The following is an 18,286-nucleotide window of genomic DNA, read 5'->3' as shown; positions in this document are numbered from 1 at the left end:
AAGACAGAGAAAACAAACCACCCTTCAACCCCCTTGTCCACATACAGCAGGTTCTTGCTCAGCAGAGTCCTTGGTTACCAGCAGTGTGCCCGGCAGGGCAGGGTGGGAAGCAGAGCAGTAAGGAGCTTGCTGCAGTGAACTCCAGAACGGAGCTTCCTACCTGAAATGCAGGGTGGATGTGCCAGATTCTCTTGCTGTGGCTATATTTGGGCTATACATGCTTTTTATAAGCCTCTGCAATACAGCCTTTACATTCTAACAACAGAGAACTTAAAACTTGTGCTACTTATGTACATATTACTGTGCTGTCAGTGGGACCATGCTGAGCTAGGTGGACTGACAGCCTGAGCCCGTATGGTGAAACAGCAGAATTTTGCTCCAGACTTTCAGCATTGTGATCGTTTCTCTCTGCTGTTCACAGTCTTGTCCTGCTTGTTGAAGTGTTGCTGAAAGACTACTTTCCTAATCCTTGCTTTGTAATCTCCTTTTCAAATCCTCTCTTTTGCTTGTCCAATTACTTAAAACAAGCTGCTTGCTTCTTGTTTTCCAGTCTCTATTGTTTCTCCTCATTTCTTCCCCTGCCTAAGCCCTTTCTCCTTGTCTGCTACTGAGATGTTGACTCTGGATACTTCCTCATGTTTCTGCCTGAGGAAGTAGTACCAGCCTCAAGTAGCACCTCTGAGGAGCCCAGTATAAACATCTGTACAATAGGAGCAGCCATACTGGGTCCATCTAGTCCCATATTGCATCTCCTCGAGCAGCTGTAACAGGGCAGTGTGAAAATGAGGCAGCGTGCGGCCCAGTTCCCATCCATCTTTTCCATGGCACAGGTGCTTTTGTAGGCACATTATATCTTTCCTCCAAATCATACCTGGTTCCACGTTTAACATGCAAAGAGTCCTGCTCCTGCAGAGAAATAACTGTAAGTCACTCACTCTGTTTGTTAAATGAATGTGATGTCTATGAATAATTTAAACCCCTCTTCTGAAGCTTTCCTCATGATAATAACATTATGTGATTTAATCATATCCATTCTGTAATCTTTCTTGGCAAGGTAATGTTTCTATCGCAAGCTAAAGAGGTAGTCAAGATGGAACGGTGCTGTCCAACCAATACATGAGGGTAAACAGAAACCCACAGTAGGGCAGAGGCTGAGATGTAGCAAAATCACTCTTGTGTTTTCTGACAGACACCGTGGCCAAGTTTCTCAGCAATAACATGCTGGGCTGCTGTGTGTGCTGCCGGATAATCCAGACAACGATCAGACTGTGATAATAATCCCGTGCTAATAAATATTTCACAGGCTGCCGGCAGGGTCAGAATTTGATTTACAGATCAAAGTCGAAAGCCTCGTGAATGAATTCTAATTAATTCTAACTGAAGATCAAAACAGGATTGTTATTTTGTGGATGGAGTTGGAGTAAATCACTTGGTATTCCCATTCAGAACATTCTTGAAGGTAAAGTGTGTGACCTTTTAGAATCTTGTTGTTTTCTTTAAGTTCTGGAAGTTCAGAAGATTAAAAGGAAATGAGTAACAGCGAGAGATTGATGGCAAATTCTGACAGGGAGACCTGCAGCCTCCAGAAGTGCTTACCCTCTCAGAAGAGGTTACACTACCTGTGGATGCCGTGTGAGATGTATCTGTTCAAACTTGAAGGCATCTGAGCTAGATATTGCAGAGTACTGCTCTGAATCAGTAGAAGGAAGAGAAATAAGTAATGTGATGGTGCAGTTAACGTGACAAAATGCAGATGTCCTCTTCAAGATGAGAGGAATCACTTCCACATTGTAGGTGTCTGCAGTTTACACATAAATCCCACTCACTGTCTATTACAGTCCAGCTTGGCCCAGCTCAGCCATTTCCTCTGTGTGCTGCCCTTGTCAGTTCCTAATCACTTGGGAACTGCTGCCTTTTCATCTGGTGGTTTTAACATCACTCCTGCTGCCAGCACTCTTTCATGCATTCCCTCGGGGTATCTTCACTGAAAGGATGAGTCTTCTTTGGTAGCACTGGAAAGGAGCAGTAGGACTGGAAGGGAACCGGGGGGCATTACTTCAGCCAAGGCCGCTGCTCTGAGCACTGGAGCCACAGTCCCATCAGCCCAGTTCTGGAATGAACTGCTAATCTCCAGCATCACAGAACCAGCTGCTCCTGTGGTGCAGAGATGCTTGTGCTGGGACTGCAGGTAGCACTGGTCATTCTGTGGTTGCAGTGCTGATGGACCCAGTGAGACAAGGCAGCATAGAGTAGCCAGCGGGGATCGACAGTTAGCAGTGACTTGTGACAGCGAGTCTTAGCACAGAGGTGAGATTTTGGGCAGTAAAGTGAGAGGCCAGATGATAGTGAAGAGTGGCAACTAGCAGCACAGCCTGGCTGTGGCTGCTGGCACTGAATGAGGCTTTGGCAGTAAGAGGAGGCTGTGTGCTCCCTATCAAGAAAAAGTGACTTAGCAGTAAGATGTAATGCCTTTGCTGACACTGGTGAAGTATTTTTTGCAGCAGTGCACATCTCCGTGCTAATGGGTCTCAACTTCTAAGCTCATATATGTCCTATCGTCTCAATCTCTTGGTTCCCTGGGGAATTCTACTCAACTGGACCTTAAAAGTTCCTGCTCTCTTTGCTGTACTGTATTTCTTAAGCAGAAATGTGTGATCAAAAGCAAATTTAGCTCCTTTTCTTTCGGGTCTGAAGAGCTTACGCTTATGGCCTGGGTTCTTTCTGCCCTGCTCAAACCCTGGGGTTTAACATCAACTAAAGCCTTCCATGGGAGCCAGAGTGCTGACCACAACTAACCATTCAAGGGCAGAGATACTGCGTGAGCACAAAATGGGTTTGCTGTGATGTGCAGGCTGTCTCTGCATGAAGTGAGAAACTGCATGGCTTAATATCATTATGGTGTTACGGTTGTGGAATCAAGAGATCTTACAGTGGCACAAGCCAAAAGGCCACACAGGGTCTAAATGGGGAAGTTTTGTGGTGGCTCAATAGCGCAGTTGAAGACATTGGAAAACCCAGAGGTTTTCTTGCCTCTTACAAGGTGCTGGAATGCTTCTGTAGCAGGGAGCACAGCTGCATGCAGGTTGCTTATTGCAGGTAGTGCATATGGTACTGGAAAGGCTGGGCATGATAGTAGATGTGACCTGGCAGTGAAATTACCCACGTGTGACTGATGATACATTTAGACAAAGGCCACTGAAACAGAGAAACTGAGACCAAGGAAAAAAAGCATGTTAAAAATCTATTTGAATCCAATTCTGACAGTTTATATGACTTCAGAGGAGAGCAGAGACATGAGCGTGTTGCTTATTCAGCTGATGCTGTCTTTCTGCTTGCTTCTTCCAGTGTTGTTTCTTGTTTCATTCTCTTCCTTCAGACTTTCACGTTCTGACAACAGAACGCACAGCACAGGCTCACCTGCTTTGCTCAATACAGACTGTGATCAGCGACATTCTTTCAGACTCCAGTCTGAAGCTTGCAAAGCCAATGCTTCACCCTGCCAGGCAGTGGTATGATCTATCACATGGAAGGCTGTTATAATTCCAGTTCAGCGCAGCCAGGAGCATTTAAAGTTGAAGTAAACTCGTAATGTAAATTCACAGGGAAGTACAGATGAGATGATGATTTTTTTTCCTTTAATTAAACTTGATTGAAGGTGTAAGAGCTGATTCCTGCTGCTCGTCCTGCGTGTTCAAGCATCACAAGCTAAAATACATGAATATCATTTGGAGGAAGGAGCAAAAATCTCCAGGACTCATCTCACTGTGCAGCACGCAGTTCCCTGGTTGCTGATTGCCTCTCTCTGATCCCATTAATCTTGCACTCTGCTGCACGCTGGCTCTGCTTCAGCAGGATGGATGGAGAACGACGCTGCTGTAGCTGATTCTGTAGCATGATTAGGCATTTTACTGAGAAGTATGTATTCAAATTCTTTAGGCTGAAGGGGGCCTAAATGACAGATTTCTAACTTCCCAGGGAGGCGTTCTAGCCCCTGTGATACCATGTTGTCTGGTATAGGGTACTGGAACTGCATTAAAGAAAAACAAAGGAAAACACTAATGCTGTGAACTTACAGTTGCTCAAAGCATTCAATTATGCTCAATTATTATCTTGCCTTCAAACAGATGGCATATGAAGAATAAGGAAAGTTTTAACCCTACATCTTGGCATGCAGAAACAACACAGCAGAGATTCCTTTTCTTGCATGCTTATTAAGGAACTCTAGCTGGATGGGGTTGCAGGGAGCTCTGAGATCTGCAAGATAAGCTGTGCTGCCAGCAACCTGAACATACTGCTGCTCCCCTGCAGGAGTAGAGAGGGCTGTAGAAGATACTGCCGCAGAGGCACAAGGCAGAGCCCGTGTTCAAGGAGGTGGAGAAATGCAGAAGGAACACTGCAGAGAATTCTGCACAGGTTCACAGAATAATATCAACAAAGGACGTGGTAGTCTCTGGTCATCCTCACATCACATACCCATGTAAAGACATGAGAGAGAAAGGAAACTGAGAGAGGCAGGAGTGATATTCCTGCATTACTCATCAGTTTCTGTGTTGGTGCAGGTTGCAGTCTTCTTGATGCAGACCATTAACTTATTATCCATCAGCGACTCTCTCTACACGACTATTTTAACCCTCTTGGGTAAATCAGTAGGATTAATACAGGTCACTTGATTTAAATTAAAATTAATATCAGACAACACAGTTTCATTAATGCAGTTGAGAACAGTGAATAAGCTGCAGAGTTCAGCGATACAGATCCCCATGTCTCCAAGCCAGCAATCGCACATTTACATTTTAATTGTTGTTTTATTCTGAAAGGAAAATAGAAGCCCTCAGCTACCCAAAGCCTTACAATTAATCAGGCACAGAATAATCTAGTAAGACTAACAGCACCACCATCCCAGTAGCATTAAAAACAACCAACCCAACCAACCCTAAAAAAAAAACCAACAACCCCCAAAGGCAGAAGCAGCTCTTCAAAATCTGTAAGCTATCAGGGTAAGATGTCTTAATGCCAGTTCACAACCCACAAAGCAGTACGTGCATTTGCAGTAATAACTCATTGGAATTGTTAGGCGTGGCACAGATTTGAGCACATATGGTATCCCTAATTTCCCTCGCCTGCTTGAGCCTTAATTCTATAGTGCTGTTGAAGGAGCACTGGTTAAGGGATCCATCAGTATGTAGGCTCTGCTTTAAACAAAAATACTTGCCTCTGGTTTTCCAGTTGCAGATCACGACACAGCAAGTCATAGATGTATCTGCATGCTTTTGCAAGCTCGACATCCAGGTGATTTTCAGGCTGGTGCTATTTTACATGTGTTCTACACACACAGGCCAACCCTACTCTGAATCTTTCTAACAAACTGGAACTGCAAAGTCAGATTGCTGCAGGCCTCTTTCATTAGCAGAATGAATTTCTTCAGCCATGCACCATGGCTCTGGAAGACTGGAGGACGTCCCTTACAGCCATGACATCCTTCAGACATTGTGGAGCCATCGCTGGTCATCCCATGTCAGCAGGACTGTATAGTCCCACCTACCATGTTGTCTGTGTCTTGTTCAGCTGCTCCTTTAGTGTTGACAGATGAGAAAGCAGTCACAGCATTCATCTTCTTTGCCAGATTTATGATACATGCCGTGTTCAATCTCCATACTCAATGCCTTCACATAATTAGGAATGGGCTCTCTGATCTTGTGTCCCAAACCACAACTGCCAGCAAGCAATATGCAGGCCCAGCAAAGCCACATGCCTTGGCAGGCTAACACGACTTCTGCCCTTGAGCCTGCTAAGAAAAAGCAAGTCTCACAATGCACCACAGGGAAGAGTCCTCCTGGGAACAGCTCTGCATTCTCATGGAAAGGATGGATTTATCCCCACCAACTTAGGCACTGTGTGGGCACTGATCACCACTGCTTGGAACCCGTGTGGGAGCAAGTGGTTTTTGCCTGCCTCAAGTTTGGCATCCACGTGTACAAATGCATGGAGACTTCCCAGTTATGCGCCTGCCTTGTAAGGTCAGTTACTTCTCGTGTATCTACAGGGGTCAGACAGCCTTTGTCACATCTTTTGGTAGATGTTGTTGGTTATGAGTTACTTTGGGCATCAGGTTACCTTCAGATATGTTCCAGCATGGACGGAACTGGATACAGGAAGAACTCGGCATCCTGAAGATTTCAGCTGATGGCACCTTCATTGTTAGAAGAAAATATCACAGGACAGGTAGTGCAGAACCAGAATATAATCTTCAGTGGCTCTGGCTGTCTGATGTTTGTCAACAGACATCTACAAATGGAGACTCTGGCATTTTTTTTCCAGACATGGGCATATTTTGTTATGGATGCCAAAACTGATTTCTGGAATGAGAAGATTGGAAAAAAACTACTCATAAAACCAGTGCGTAGCTAATTATAAAGGCATTTTTAATAGTAACATGACAATAAATGTAATAAGAATGATTTAACAAAGAAAATAAGTTATCACTACTGAAGTGATGACTCATAGTCATCCTTTGGGTTTTGAGTGTAGCATAGGCTCAAATATTTAGGCCTAATTTCAGCTTGGGGAACTTGCAGTGGCTGAACCAAAGAGATGAGAAGGGAAACATTATTGCACCATTGCTCAAAAGCAAAACAAATATTTGTGAGAAATAGAAACAACTCTCAGCAGCAGTGAACAATACAGGTGCCTCTTTTTGTGGTACAGTAAAAAACTGTTTTACCCCCTGCCAGAACCAGCTTGTGTCTGAAAGCACCTGCATTGCATCCTGCAGTAGAACTGCTGTATAGTATTTGCACCCACAAACTCACAGTAACCCACTTGCAGATCTGATCTGCACGAGTCAAACAGCCTTTTCTTCAGGATTTCCAGCAGCAGGGGCTGAACTACTGCTATAACCGAACTACTGCTATAACCGAACTACTGCTATAACTGAACTGCCCGGCGCTTGGCAGTAGTGAGCAAACAGTGAAGTCCTCCCAGCCCAATGGTAGCCATCTTCCAGCTCTCCATGCGGTTTGCTGGCTTGGGTACAGTGCGGGAAAAATGCAAGAAACTGTGGAGCTGGGGAGGGCCAGAATCATAGAATCACAAGGTTGGAAAGGACCTAAAAGATCATCCAGCCCAACCATCCTCCCATTACCATTACTACCACAAACCACTAAACCATATCTTGTAGCTCCTCATCCAGACACCTCTTGAACACCACCAGGGATGGCGACTACACCACCTCCCTGGGCAGCCATTCCAGAAACCAGTTCCCCGGGGATCTGGCATGCTGGGCAGTTTTATCCAGGTCTTACTATGTATTCTCTAGGTATAAATGCTACCTAGACTGGCCTATCCTGCTGTGCTGCACTGAAACTCCAACTCAAAACCTGAGTGTAACTTCTCTAATGTATATTCTCTGAGTATTTTAACTTAATGTGAAAACAGATATGCAAACAACTCCAACATCTAAAATTTATCACAAAACAAAGCTGAAAAAGGTTTGAATTAATACTGTCTTATTCCAGAGAAAATTAGTAATTACTAAGTCCTACAGGAAAAGATAACGCCGCAAATGAATCTTCCTAGATACACTGTAAGGGATTTCCATTTGGTTCAAACAGTTTAGATGAATTTCAGATTTGTTTTTGACTTCAGTCTTGAAAAGATTACTGAAAACACATTCTCTTCATTTTCCTAGTGTGGGGGGAGTACAGAGAAGAGGCAAAGGACACGAGTTTGAAGAAGTTCTGATCAGGTGTGTGAATTATTTTAAGGGTACACAGGGGAGCTGTGGCCTTAAAGCTATCCAAAAGCTGACTGCACATGGCCCAAGCTGACCCTGTGGGATCTGCTCTGAGCAGTAGATGATCTCCAGAGGCCCTTTCCAAGCTAAACCTGTTCTATAACCTTATGTTACATCAGTAGAGTTTCAGGTCTTGTTACAAACTGGAAGGATGCCCAAGCCCAGAAAGCAAATACTCCTTTGAGTGCGATACACAGTGCTGGATGGCTGCTGCAAATCATGCCCTTCCCTTCCTGGCTGTAAACATTTTGCTTTGTAAGTTATGTCACTCTGAAGAGCTATTAGGGTAAGATTACATGCACCATGTATCCTAATGAGCTGGATTCTCATCTGTCAACAAAGCTTACTGGTTTTCCTGTAATCTTGTGAATGCACTTCTGTAGCCTGGGGTAAAACATTTTTAGTTCATCTGCTGTTCTGCTGGTTTTGTCACATCTGCACGTGCTGTTGGTTGTGTCCCCAGTCCTGTAAACTCTGACACATTTTCTTAATTTGATGGTCACACACAGCCAGTCATACTAAAGTGCAGATATTAGTAAAGCCTAGCCACTGCATCTGAGATTGCACACGGCCTGCAGTTGTCCATCACTTAGCACTAGCTGGCTGCATTAACTTGCCTGTACTGAGCTGCTTACCTCTGACTAGAGAACATCAGCAGCTGATTCATGTTTGATTATGCTGAATGTGTATTATAAGATGCTGGTTTTGACACAAGCCCTTAATGCTGAATTTAAAGAGCGTGTCTAATGCCACCAGTGGGTTATTGACCAAAACCCTTTTGTCTGTGGGGACAGACAACTGATGAAGTCTGTGTGCAGACTTGGAACAAATGAACCCCTAACGGCCAAGGAACCAATTAATTTGCAGATGATTTATTATGAAGTTACTTAAAAATATCCCAAATAATTCTGAATTTAAACAACTTCTTTACCCTTGAAGAAATTAAGAACTTCCTTTTATCCATCATTACAGTGGGCGAGTACCATGACACAGGCAAGGTATTCTTTGCTTAGGAGCAGTGGTAGAGCAAATGCCACATGTGGTATCGTAACTAACATCAGTCACTGAGGTAAGGGCAGATGCTGCCCTGGTGTGAAGGCTGTGCAATGGATATGATTTCCTCCTGTCCGTCCTGCCACGGCACCTTGCAGTCCTTTCTGTGGGCAGGAAGGGGAGGCCTGCCAGCTCAGCACAGGGACAGAGCTCCTCTGTTTCATAACTGATGTATTTTGCAGAGAAGCCGAAGAGACGACCAGGTGTCACTCCAAGAATCCAGAAATGTGACTAATTTTATCTAATATATTGGGGCAAAACTGGATAATAAAGTCTGAAAAAACTGACTTGATGTAACAGTCTTTTTAAAGGCATCTTTAACATATTAAATACGTACTTACGTGACTCGGATACGGAAAATTAAACCGTATGAATAACCTCATGCAGATTCATAAGCTGCATGGATATTTGATGGAAAAGGCTTATAGGTTTAGGTTATTCAATAAAGCTTTTGTTGGAACAGAATTAAATTAGGATATAATGACATTTTCATATTAAAATTAAGCAAGTTTAAAAGAAGAAGTGAGAAAAAAGTCTAGTCAAGGCAAGGCAAGGTAATCTCTACACAGTCAGATGCTGCCCACGGGGCAACGGGCTCCATGGCTGTGGGCCATGGCTGTTCATTGTCTTCCCAAACCCTTGGGAGGGAAATTAGTCTCTGCAATATCAGATCATTATATAATTTCTTATCTACATTTATGAGAAATACCCATCTTTAATTAGTAACACAAATGAAACTGGAATAAACTATTAAAGGAACGTCATACAGGTAAAAATCTTAACCAGTTTTCCTAATGAAATCTGTGAAAAGCTGACACAGAATCATAGAATTACTCAGGTTGGAAAAGACCTTAAAGATCATTGATTCCAACCACAACCTAACCACATCACCCTACTGACAAGGCTCTGCTAAATCATGTCCCTGAGCACCACATCCAAATGGCTTTTAAACACTTCCGGGGATGGTGACTCAACCATCTCCCTGGGGAGCCTATTCCAGTGCTTAACAACTCAATGTACACTGAAGAAGGAATTAAGACATCTATGCAAACCTCCACGTACATCAGCTAAGAAAGCAGAACTAATTCTCCCAAAGTCTCATACACACAGCAGGGCAGTGGTGGCAGTGGGAGTTAAAGGGGCCGTGCAGTTTCTTTAATGCAGGGGATGTATCGCTGTGGTGCACTGCAGAGGGCATGCAGTAATTTGTGGCGTGGCTGCAGAGGGAGGTGCACGTCTCCCGGGCACTGCTGACGCAGACGCTGTCAGTGGGGTGGGAGGATTGCTGGGTACCGGTCTCATTCTGTCTGTGGGTCTGCTCAGGTGCTGATGGATTATTAAACCATGCGCCTCTGCTGCAGCGTACACTGGCAGCTGTTACACAATTTGCATTAAATCAGTGATTTTCTAATCACGAGGAGAGGGATCCACGAGTACCTGACAAAGCATCATCACTTAAAGGTTTTCAGCCTCCGAGCACACCGATTTATACTGACGTAGAGACAACCCGCTTCCTGAAAACTGTACTCGGGTGTTTAAATTACATCACTTCCTGATCCAAGCCCTATAGCGGGATTCCTTCTGCTGTCTGTGGAGAGCAGACAGTGCCATTACACACAGCTTGCACCTGCGCTGTGTAAAGGAGGTTTCTGAAACATGATTTCAGAACATCAAAAATGCCCACTTAGAACATGACTTCAAATGCAAACGGTGCACGGGTACCGACACCCTGAGACTTCTAACACTAAAAGTTCGTGTTTAATTTCTTGTGTTCTTAATTTCTTGTGTTCTTAATCAGTTCTGTGGGCCCCAGATTAACACCGAACTAAGCAACCGCACTGCCCCAAAGGATTGGTAAAAACTCAGATGATGAGAACACAGAAATAGCAGATCCCTTTTTGCAGTAGGAAACCAAGGAGCAACTGAAGTAGACACTTTGGAGCACACTTGCTCCAGGATCACAGTTTTACCTTGCAGGAAGTGATGATGAACTTGGTGTGCAGGGGACTAAGAGAGGAAAGAAAGCACTTTTAAAGCACTTGATTACATTCAAAAGATTTTAAAAAATGCACCTACTGTGTTAAGTTTCAGCTGGTTCTTTGAATGACTTGTTATGAAGTGTCCGAGGACTCATTTATACACGGAACGTGTTTGGCACCACTTACTGCGCACTTCAGAACTCACCAGGCTGCTGGCTGCCATGTCTTCAGTGATGTGGTAAGCAGGGCTGCTCCCTGCTGCCTGTGTGTTCGCTCTTGCAAGGCCATGAAGCAACACGATCACCAGGAGGCAAAGGTGAAAAAACAGGATGGAAAACTATTGTGAGCATTTAAAACTTCTTTTTCATGCTGAGAAAGGTGTCAGTTCATTTTATATCAGGGTATCCCTACAAGTAGGACAGCTAAAGTTGACTTCTGATTCCAGACCAAAGCTTGCTGACTTTGATCTCATGCAGATCTGCAGTTTTATCTGGACAATGTTTAGATGTAGAGCAACTTATAATTACCAGCAGCGATCTGTCTGTAATGAATTTATTTTTATTTATGCTATTAATAAATTCTGCAAAAATTAATTGTGCTCTTTTGCAATCTGTTTCTTCCCATGCGTATTTCTACAGTAAGTCAATTAAAACAAATTCTGTTCCTTGGATTTTTCTCTTGCTAGGTCTTCCTGTGCACGTAGCACTGCCTGCATGTACAGTGCGCTACCATGCAGGCCACCTATGCTCATAGCGCACAATAATTTGTAGGATAACTTGAGAACATTCTGAACCTTAAAGGGATAATATCACAGCTGCTATTTTCAGTGCAAATGAAACAATAACATTCACCTGCAGTGCATGTGAGAGGACTCATTGCCTTGTTAGCGGTACCTGGTACAGCATGCTTTACAAAAGCTTGACAGTGGTAAAATGGATGAAAGAATCTAAATGAAGAATTTGGCAAATGGGTTGCTGTTAAAAATCAGTGGTGGCTTAAGTAAAATTAACAAAGAGCCTCAGAAAGTCACTTGGTTTCTGCTTACTGACCTTTCAGCAATCCCATCATCCTTATGCTTTGGGACATCTGGCGAACATACAGCATTAAGCCAGGCAACGCCAACACGACCTCAAGGGCACTCTTCACAACAGGAAATACAATAGCGGTTTAAATGCCTTTCGGTCACTGTCCTGTTCAATGCAAAGAATGCCTGCATTTTAATCACTCTGCAGGAAATGTTATGCTGGATTTCTTCTTCCGCCTCACTTATCCCATCTGTGCTGTGTTCTTGTTAATTTAAGGGAAGCCAAAAGGGAAATTTTCACTACCCTTCAGTCCCCGCTATGCTGTTCTCATTGCCCCAAGCCACAGCTGTTAGCAGCAGAAGAGAAACCACCACAAGCCCCGTGACTTCCCACACCGTACTTCCAGCATATCACAAACTGCCCACGTGCCTCCTGCTGTGCGTTTCCCCAGCTCACTGCTGCAGCTTTGTGCAGAGGCTGCTCTGCTGGCCCCCACCAGCCCCCACATTGCACCAGCCCCGTGCTGAGGGCAATTCCTGCACCTGGCCACCTCATCTCACAGCTGTGCTGCTGAAGAGGGCCAGCTGGAATCACCAGAGTTGCAGGGTTAGGACTTCTCCTTTGAAGTTCTTAATAGTACGTGATACAAGGGGTTACTTCAGAGTTGCGGCACTAAGGATGATTCTGCTCCCTGTTCAACCTGCACACCAGCAGGACAGCTCCTCTGGCTGCTGTGGCCCCTCTAAATACACACCATGACTGACAGCAATACCCAGCCAGGCTGACAGTGACCGGGCTCCTCTTCCTGCTGTTTACACACAGATCCATTTTGTTGCTTTTCATGTTGTTTGGAGAACACTGATGATCCGTTATGGAAATAAACACTTCTGCTGAGCATCCTTGTACTAAAAAGCCCACTGAAGCATTTTTATTGCATTTTTGTATTGCACAGAAAGGTAAACCAGTTTACTTCTGCATCAGTGACCTACACTTCTTCAGCAAGAGCAAGAACCGCAGAACTCCATTTTCATTTCCCAAATGCTGTCCTTCACCTCTTACTTACACTACTTTCCATTAACTAGGAACATAATGGTCTCCTATGCTTGTAGGGAGAGACGACACAGGCAGCCATGATAGGTTTTAGAGTTATGCGAGAGGAAGAGAAGTCACATATGGAAGTCAGCGTGAAGAGAGTAGCGGTTAGGAAAAGCGACTTATTGGGGGTGATCTTTACTTTAAACTGTCTATTTTCCCTTTGTAGACTGTGCTTGTTCCTTACTTACAGTCTCTTCCATCTCCTCAGTTTTTCCTTCTTGATGTTACAGTTCCTCAGGAGAACCTCCCGATTTGTTCGTGCCCTTCAGCCAAATTCCAAGCCCTTCCAAATGGAACATATCGGCAGCACTTCATCCTCCACTCAGGGACAGCTGTTCACTCCACGGTCTGCAGTTTGCCTTCCAGAGCACATCGCCTCCCCGCTGCTCCTCAGCAGGACACAGCAGTGCAAGTGTCTCCTGGTGCCTCACGGAGCAATTCCCAACAGACTGGTACCAAAGTATCATTTAAGAAGTACTGAAACATGGCAACACCTAACGCTGTAAGGAGCTGAAAGAGGTTTAAAAGGATTATTTTACACTCCCATTATTCACTGTCCTAGAAGAACACCCTCCTCCCAGCTTGCACGTTCATTACTATTGCTATTAGAATAAAGCCAATTGTTTAAATAATCGGAGTACATAAATTTTAGTAAGCCTGCTAAATCTGAGACAAATTGTTTGTGATTCTGTGAGCGACTGTCCTCTTCTTGTTAGCTGCAAAAAAAACCAGTAACACTTTTTAAGAGAGTCTGTTTCCTATTAAGATTTAGAATACTCTTTTTTTCTGATATCCGAGCTCCAAAACACTCAGCCCAGTGTTCCCTTACACCTCAAAGCTGATTCATCTAAAGAAGAAAAGTGCATTAAACTTTCCTGACATCGTAAATTCAAGGTTCCAGAAGATGGTAAACAGCAGGTGCAGTTGCCTGTGTGCTGTGAATTCCATTTCTTGCCCTGCTGATCTAATGTCCTTATTGGAATTTGGGCTCTGGAAAGAAAACACAAGGTGTAGAACTGACCACTCTTCAGGAGGATGAAGAGTAGAAAAGACAAACAGGGCTCCAACCCCCCATTATCTGTTGCAGTACAACCAGTGTGCCTGCAAAGCCTGTTCAGTGTGGCAGGGGCAGCACCTTGCCATGAGTGTTTCCTGGACTACATGAGCTGGCAGGACTTACATAGTTTGGCTGATGTCACAGGAACCCAGTCTGACCTTCAGTATGCTGCTATGTAGTTGCTAGGGATGCAACTCTGATTAGATAAAGCACAGCTAAACATCTGTTAGGACAAAACATAGGAGAAATAATGGAGTATATACCCAGCAACTCCTACACCAGTCATTTAGCCTGGCTTGACCTATACTGCACCACTGTGAACAGAGGAATGGCAGCAATTTCATTAATTTAGGAGCTTTAAAAAGGTAGAATGAACAACAGGAGGGACTGTGCCTCCAATATGCCTTCATATCCTAAAATGCTCTTTGTAGAAGTTAAGTCAGCTTGCAAACTACTGTGATTTGAAGAGCAATGTAGTAATTCTTCAGTATCTACCTTACCATACATAAGGCCATGGAATCACAAATGAGTCTTGAGTTACACCTAGTGATGAAGTAAGTGCTATTAATCTCTCTTATAACTTTACTGTTCTTCAAATAGAACATAAGAACACTTGAGAAAACTGTCACCAGTACTTATAAGCAGTAGTAGTGGAAGGGAACTAAAAGACCATTTAATAGGACTATGTAGTTGCTGTGAGATCTAGTCCATCATAATCCTGAAAGGAATACATACAGGAGATCCCTCAACAAGGAACAGATTCCTTATTGGACAGATTCCAAAGGTTTATGTAGAATGCTGAATGGCATTACAGCCATTGACATTTTCAGTATAATACTGCAACAAACTGTCCATTATGACTTGTTCAGGAGTAATAACAACTAACCTGGCAGAGTAACAAACCAAAGAGACAAGGCTGATGAGGTTGCAGTGCTGCTCAAACACAGCAGTGACTCAGACTGGATAAACACACGAAGTATAGTCTAGGTTCTACACAGTGCGTCACCATACTGCGTATCTGGCTTTGATGTCTCACCAAGCTATAAGCTGCCCTATCCACACATTAAGCATTGCAGAAGGAAGTACAGTGCCCACCAGAAGTGAACGTAGTATGAGCTGACTGCAAATCAAATCTTGTTTTTACCCCTCTCTTTGTTTCTCTGTAGGTTACCTACATTGTTTGCTGCAGAAAGCCATTGGGTTCTACTGGCAGTTTCTGAACAACAGCAGCTAACTGCCCAGCTTACTTTTGAAATGCTGTATGGCAATATTTAGTCAACTTGGAGAGAACAACACATTCAATTTAAGGTAACAGCACAGTACAAAATGGAGTTACAGTTTATGTTCATTGTTTACTAAGTTCAACACAATGCTACTGTACAGAATCTTAATAGAAACACAGCAGTTTTCACTGTCTCCCCCCACCACCCACCTTTTAAACCCATCATTTGAGGCATTCTGACATAAACCATAGCAGACAGATGGACTGCAGCTGAGAAACAGAATCCTGTGTCATCTCAGACACGTATACAAAGGCTTTAAACAAAAAAAGCAGGGCCTTAAGTTTGGTTGGCTTAAGATACTCAACATCAGCCAAGTGGACATATTCACTCATCATTCCAGTTTAATCTAGAAGGCATTATCAATGTCACACTCCATAACCAACTAACAACACAAAAACATATTCCTGAGATGGAAGAGTTTCAGGAGGCACTACACGAGTCTGAGAAAAACTGAAATGTCAAGAAAAAAAAAAGTTAAAGAAAAATTAAAATACAAGTTCAGCAATAACTTTATTCTGAATGTTGTAGGACTCACACACACCCGCTCTATGCAGAAGCAAAATGATATACTTCTAAACAAAAAAAGCAAACTGGTTGCCTGTACGTATCATTTTATAATGATAAATTCCAACTTTTTCACTTCTTGAAAGGAAATATTAGGAAGCCTCTGTTGGATAAACTTCAAGGAATTTCAGGATGCATGCCTTTCCCCAAGGCCAAAAGGTGCAGGATTCCTGTTAAGTACTCTTAGCTTCAGAAACAGAAGAGGACTGAATGCATCTTGAACACTGAAAAATTAGTCACACCTGCCTATTAAAGAGATAAGATAAAAATGGATTTTGATTACCTTTCCATGAACAAGAACAAACACCCTGATAGTCAATTTCAACTAGAAGATAATATTATAATATTATAACAATATAATAATAATATTATCTAGAAGATAATATAGCAACATTTTATATGATCCTAAAAAGGATGTGTTTAACTAAATCAAGAAAATTCTTTGAGTATAGTACAGCTACCATAAATACTTCTCCCTACAGCATTCCCCCACTCAAATCCTTCTGTTCCCCAAATACATGCTGCAATATTTAGGGGTATACAAAATACCAAAGTCCAAAACACCCTGTATTTAATATTATGCTAAGACTCTTCTTACAGGATGGAGGAATTACGGTTACATGTTATGTTCACACTATTTACGACTGCAAATTCAAACCTTAAATTTGTAGCACACGTTTTTCTATTTCTCATCTTTCAAATAACCTAAGTCTGAAAAATGTCTTAAATTGCTCTGTGTCTAGGATGGTTAAAGTGAAGATGAGATACTCACTGTTGCTGGCTTCTCAGCTCAGAAGGCAGGTCACAACCTACATAAGCATTATTTGTTACACTGTACTCCAGTAGTGCACAAAAACAGGGATCCTACAAGAAAAGATTAATGTTTATATTAAACATGTTACTCTGTGTAATGAACTTGCCAACAAATTAACATGGCACACAAATGCAGAAGATTTAATAGCACATAAACAGAACAGCGTAAACAGTGCAAGAATGGAGCAACAAAGCAGGAAGACAGGTAGATAGATATATTAAGTTACATGTGTTGTGGGTAGGTGTGGGGAGACCACACCTCCCACTCAGTTCATTTCATGAATACTGTTCTTTTTGTCCAGAAGGTCAGAAAGAACCATGCATGAGCCCAAAAAAGAGATCTCTTTTGCAGGTAGTTACATTAATTGGTAGTAATCACTTCTACCTCTGTCCGTTTAAAAATGAAAATAATTACATCAGAACACCCCTTCCATATAAGTCATTTACCATGGAAAATACCACACATATATAATAAGAAGATATAAGAAGAAAACAAAAACAACTTACTTTCACAAGAAGATGAGGATTTCCTATGACAATCAGCAAAGCTTTTGCTCTAGTAATTGCTACATTGAATCTCTTTGGGTTAGAGAGAAAGCCCAAATAGTACTCCTCTTCAGCAAGTGTGTCTTCGTAAGATCGCACCTAAAGATCACACATAGAGACTCAAAACTGGAATAATGAGAAACCAACTTACTTTACCACAGTGTAACTTTAATCTATTAAAGAAATATAATTTGCTCACTATATCAAACCACAGCTCAATATGAACAATACACAAGTTAGCTTCAATATCCAAAATTCAGCTATTTAGCTGATTTCCCACCACTGGTTTTCCCAAAGAAGGTCTATTTTCCTTCTATTTTCCACTAATGTAACTTCAGCAATTTCAAGGGAATGGTATATTAGCTTTATTTGAGCATCAGGAATATCCATTGTAAGCTGAAACACAAGATGCCAACATAAAATCAGTGGTTTTCATGATGTTGCCTTATCAGTAGAAGAAATGCTAGAGTTGATGGGTTTTTTAATGTCCTACAAATCAAGAATATTTCGGAGTGTGTCAGTCATCTTTGCCTTTCTGTGATCAGTCAGAAATTTTCTGAAAGATTCCTTTATTGCAAAGAGTGAAAACAAACAGCTCTGCATTCTCATGTTTATATACAAATTTCTAGCGATACAATGTGCATCTCTGTACTATCATATTTACACAGATGTAGTCAACCAATACTAAATCAAGGAAGTTAAGTACTGTGAGAATGATGTCCTGTTACCATTGTACTGCTGGAGTACAGACAATAGCACAGACTTCCTTTTCCCTGTCCCTTCTTTTGCAAGGTATTTTACAGCTTCAGATTCAAATAGCCAGAAGCCAGAAAAGACATTGGCCAACATCCCATTACTTAAACAGCAGAACACTTCAACATCATGCATCATGAAAATGCTCACGAAAGACTGTCAAGTGTTCTTCAACAGTAAAAAAGGGTACTGGATTCCTACAGTCAGCACTGGTGTCGGGGTAATCATCAGCTGTATACGGTAATTCTCAAACAGAAAATCAAAAGAACCTACATCAACATTCATAAGCTGAACAATGACTATGGATTACTGTGGTTTATACAGTT

General features: G+C 42.5%; 1 protein-coding gene across 3 annotated transcripts in view; it reads right to left on the bottom strand.

Annotated features, from left to right (window-relative positions):
- Positions 1 to 15,333: 15,333 nt before the first annotated feature.
- The window catches only part of MOV10L1 (Mov10 like RNA helicase 1), a 32,330-nt gene continuing 29,377 nt past the window's right edge, over positions 15,334 to 18,286 (bottom strand). For 2 of the 3 annotated variants that reach the window (XM_015852378.3, XM_015852386.3), the window contains 3 exons: positions 17,169 to 17,306; positions 16,621 to 16,712; positions 15,334 to 16,094 (listed from right to left, as the gene is read on the bottom strand). In XM_015852378.3, the coding sequence (XP_015707864.2) occupies positions 16,085 to 16,094; positions 16,621 to 16,712; positions 17,169 to 17,306 (240 nt within the window). In that variant the 3' untranslated portion in view covers positions 15,334 to 16,084. Of the gene's footprint in view, positions 16,095 to 16,616; positions 16,713 to 17,168; positions 17,307 to 18,286 lie in introns of those variants that run through there. The other variant, XM_085518522.1, reaches the window with a different exon arrangement.

The sequence above is a fragment of the Coturnix japonica genome, chromosome 1 (assembly GCF_054131305.1).
Source record: "Coturnix japonica strain WE chromosome 1, WE-NBRP24, whole genome shotgun sequence".
Lineage (NCBI taxonomy): Eukaryota > Metazoa > Chordata > Aves > Galliformes > Phasianidae > Coturnix > Coturnix japonica.
Note: the sequence above shows the minus strand (reverse complement) of the source record. Positions and strands in the feature narration are given on the sequence as shown.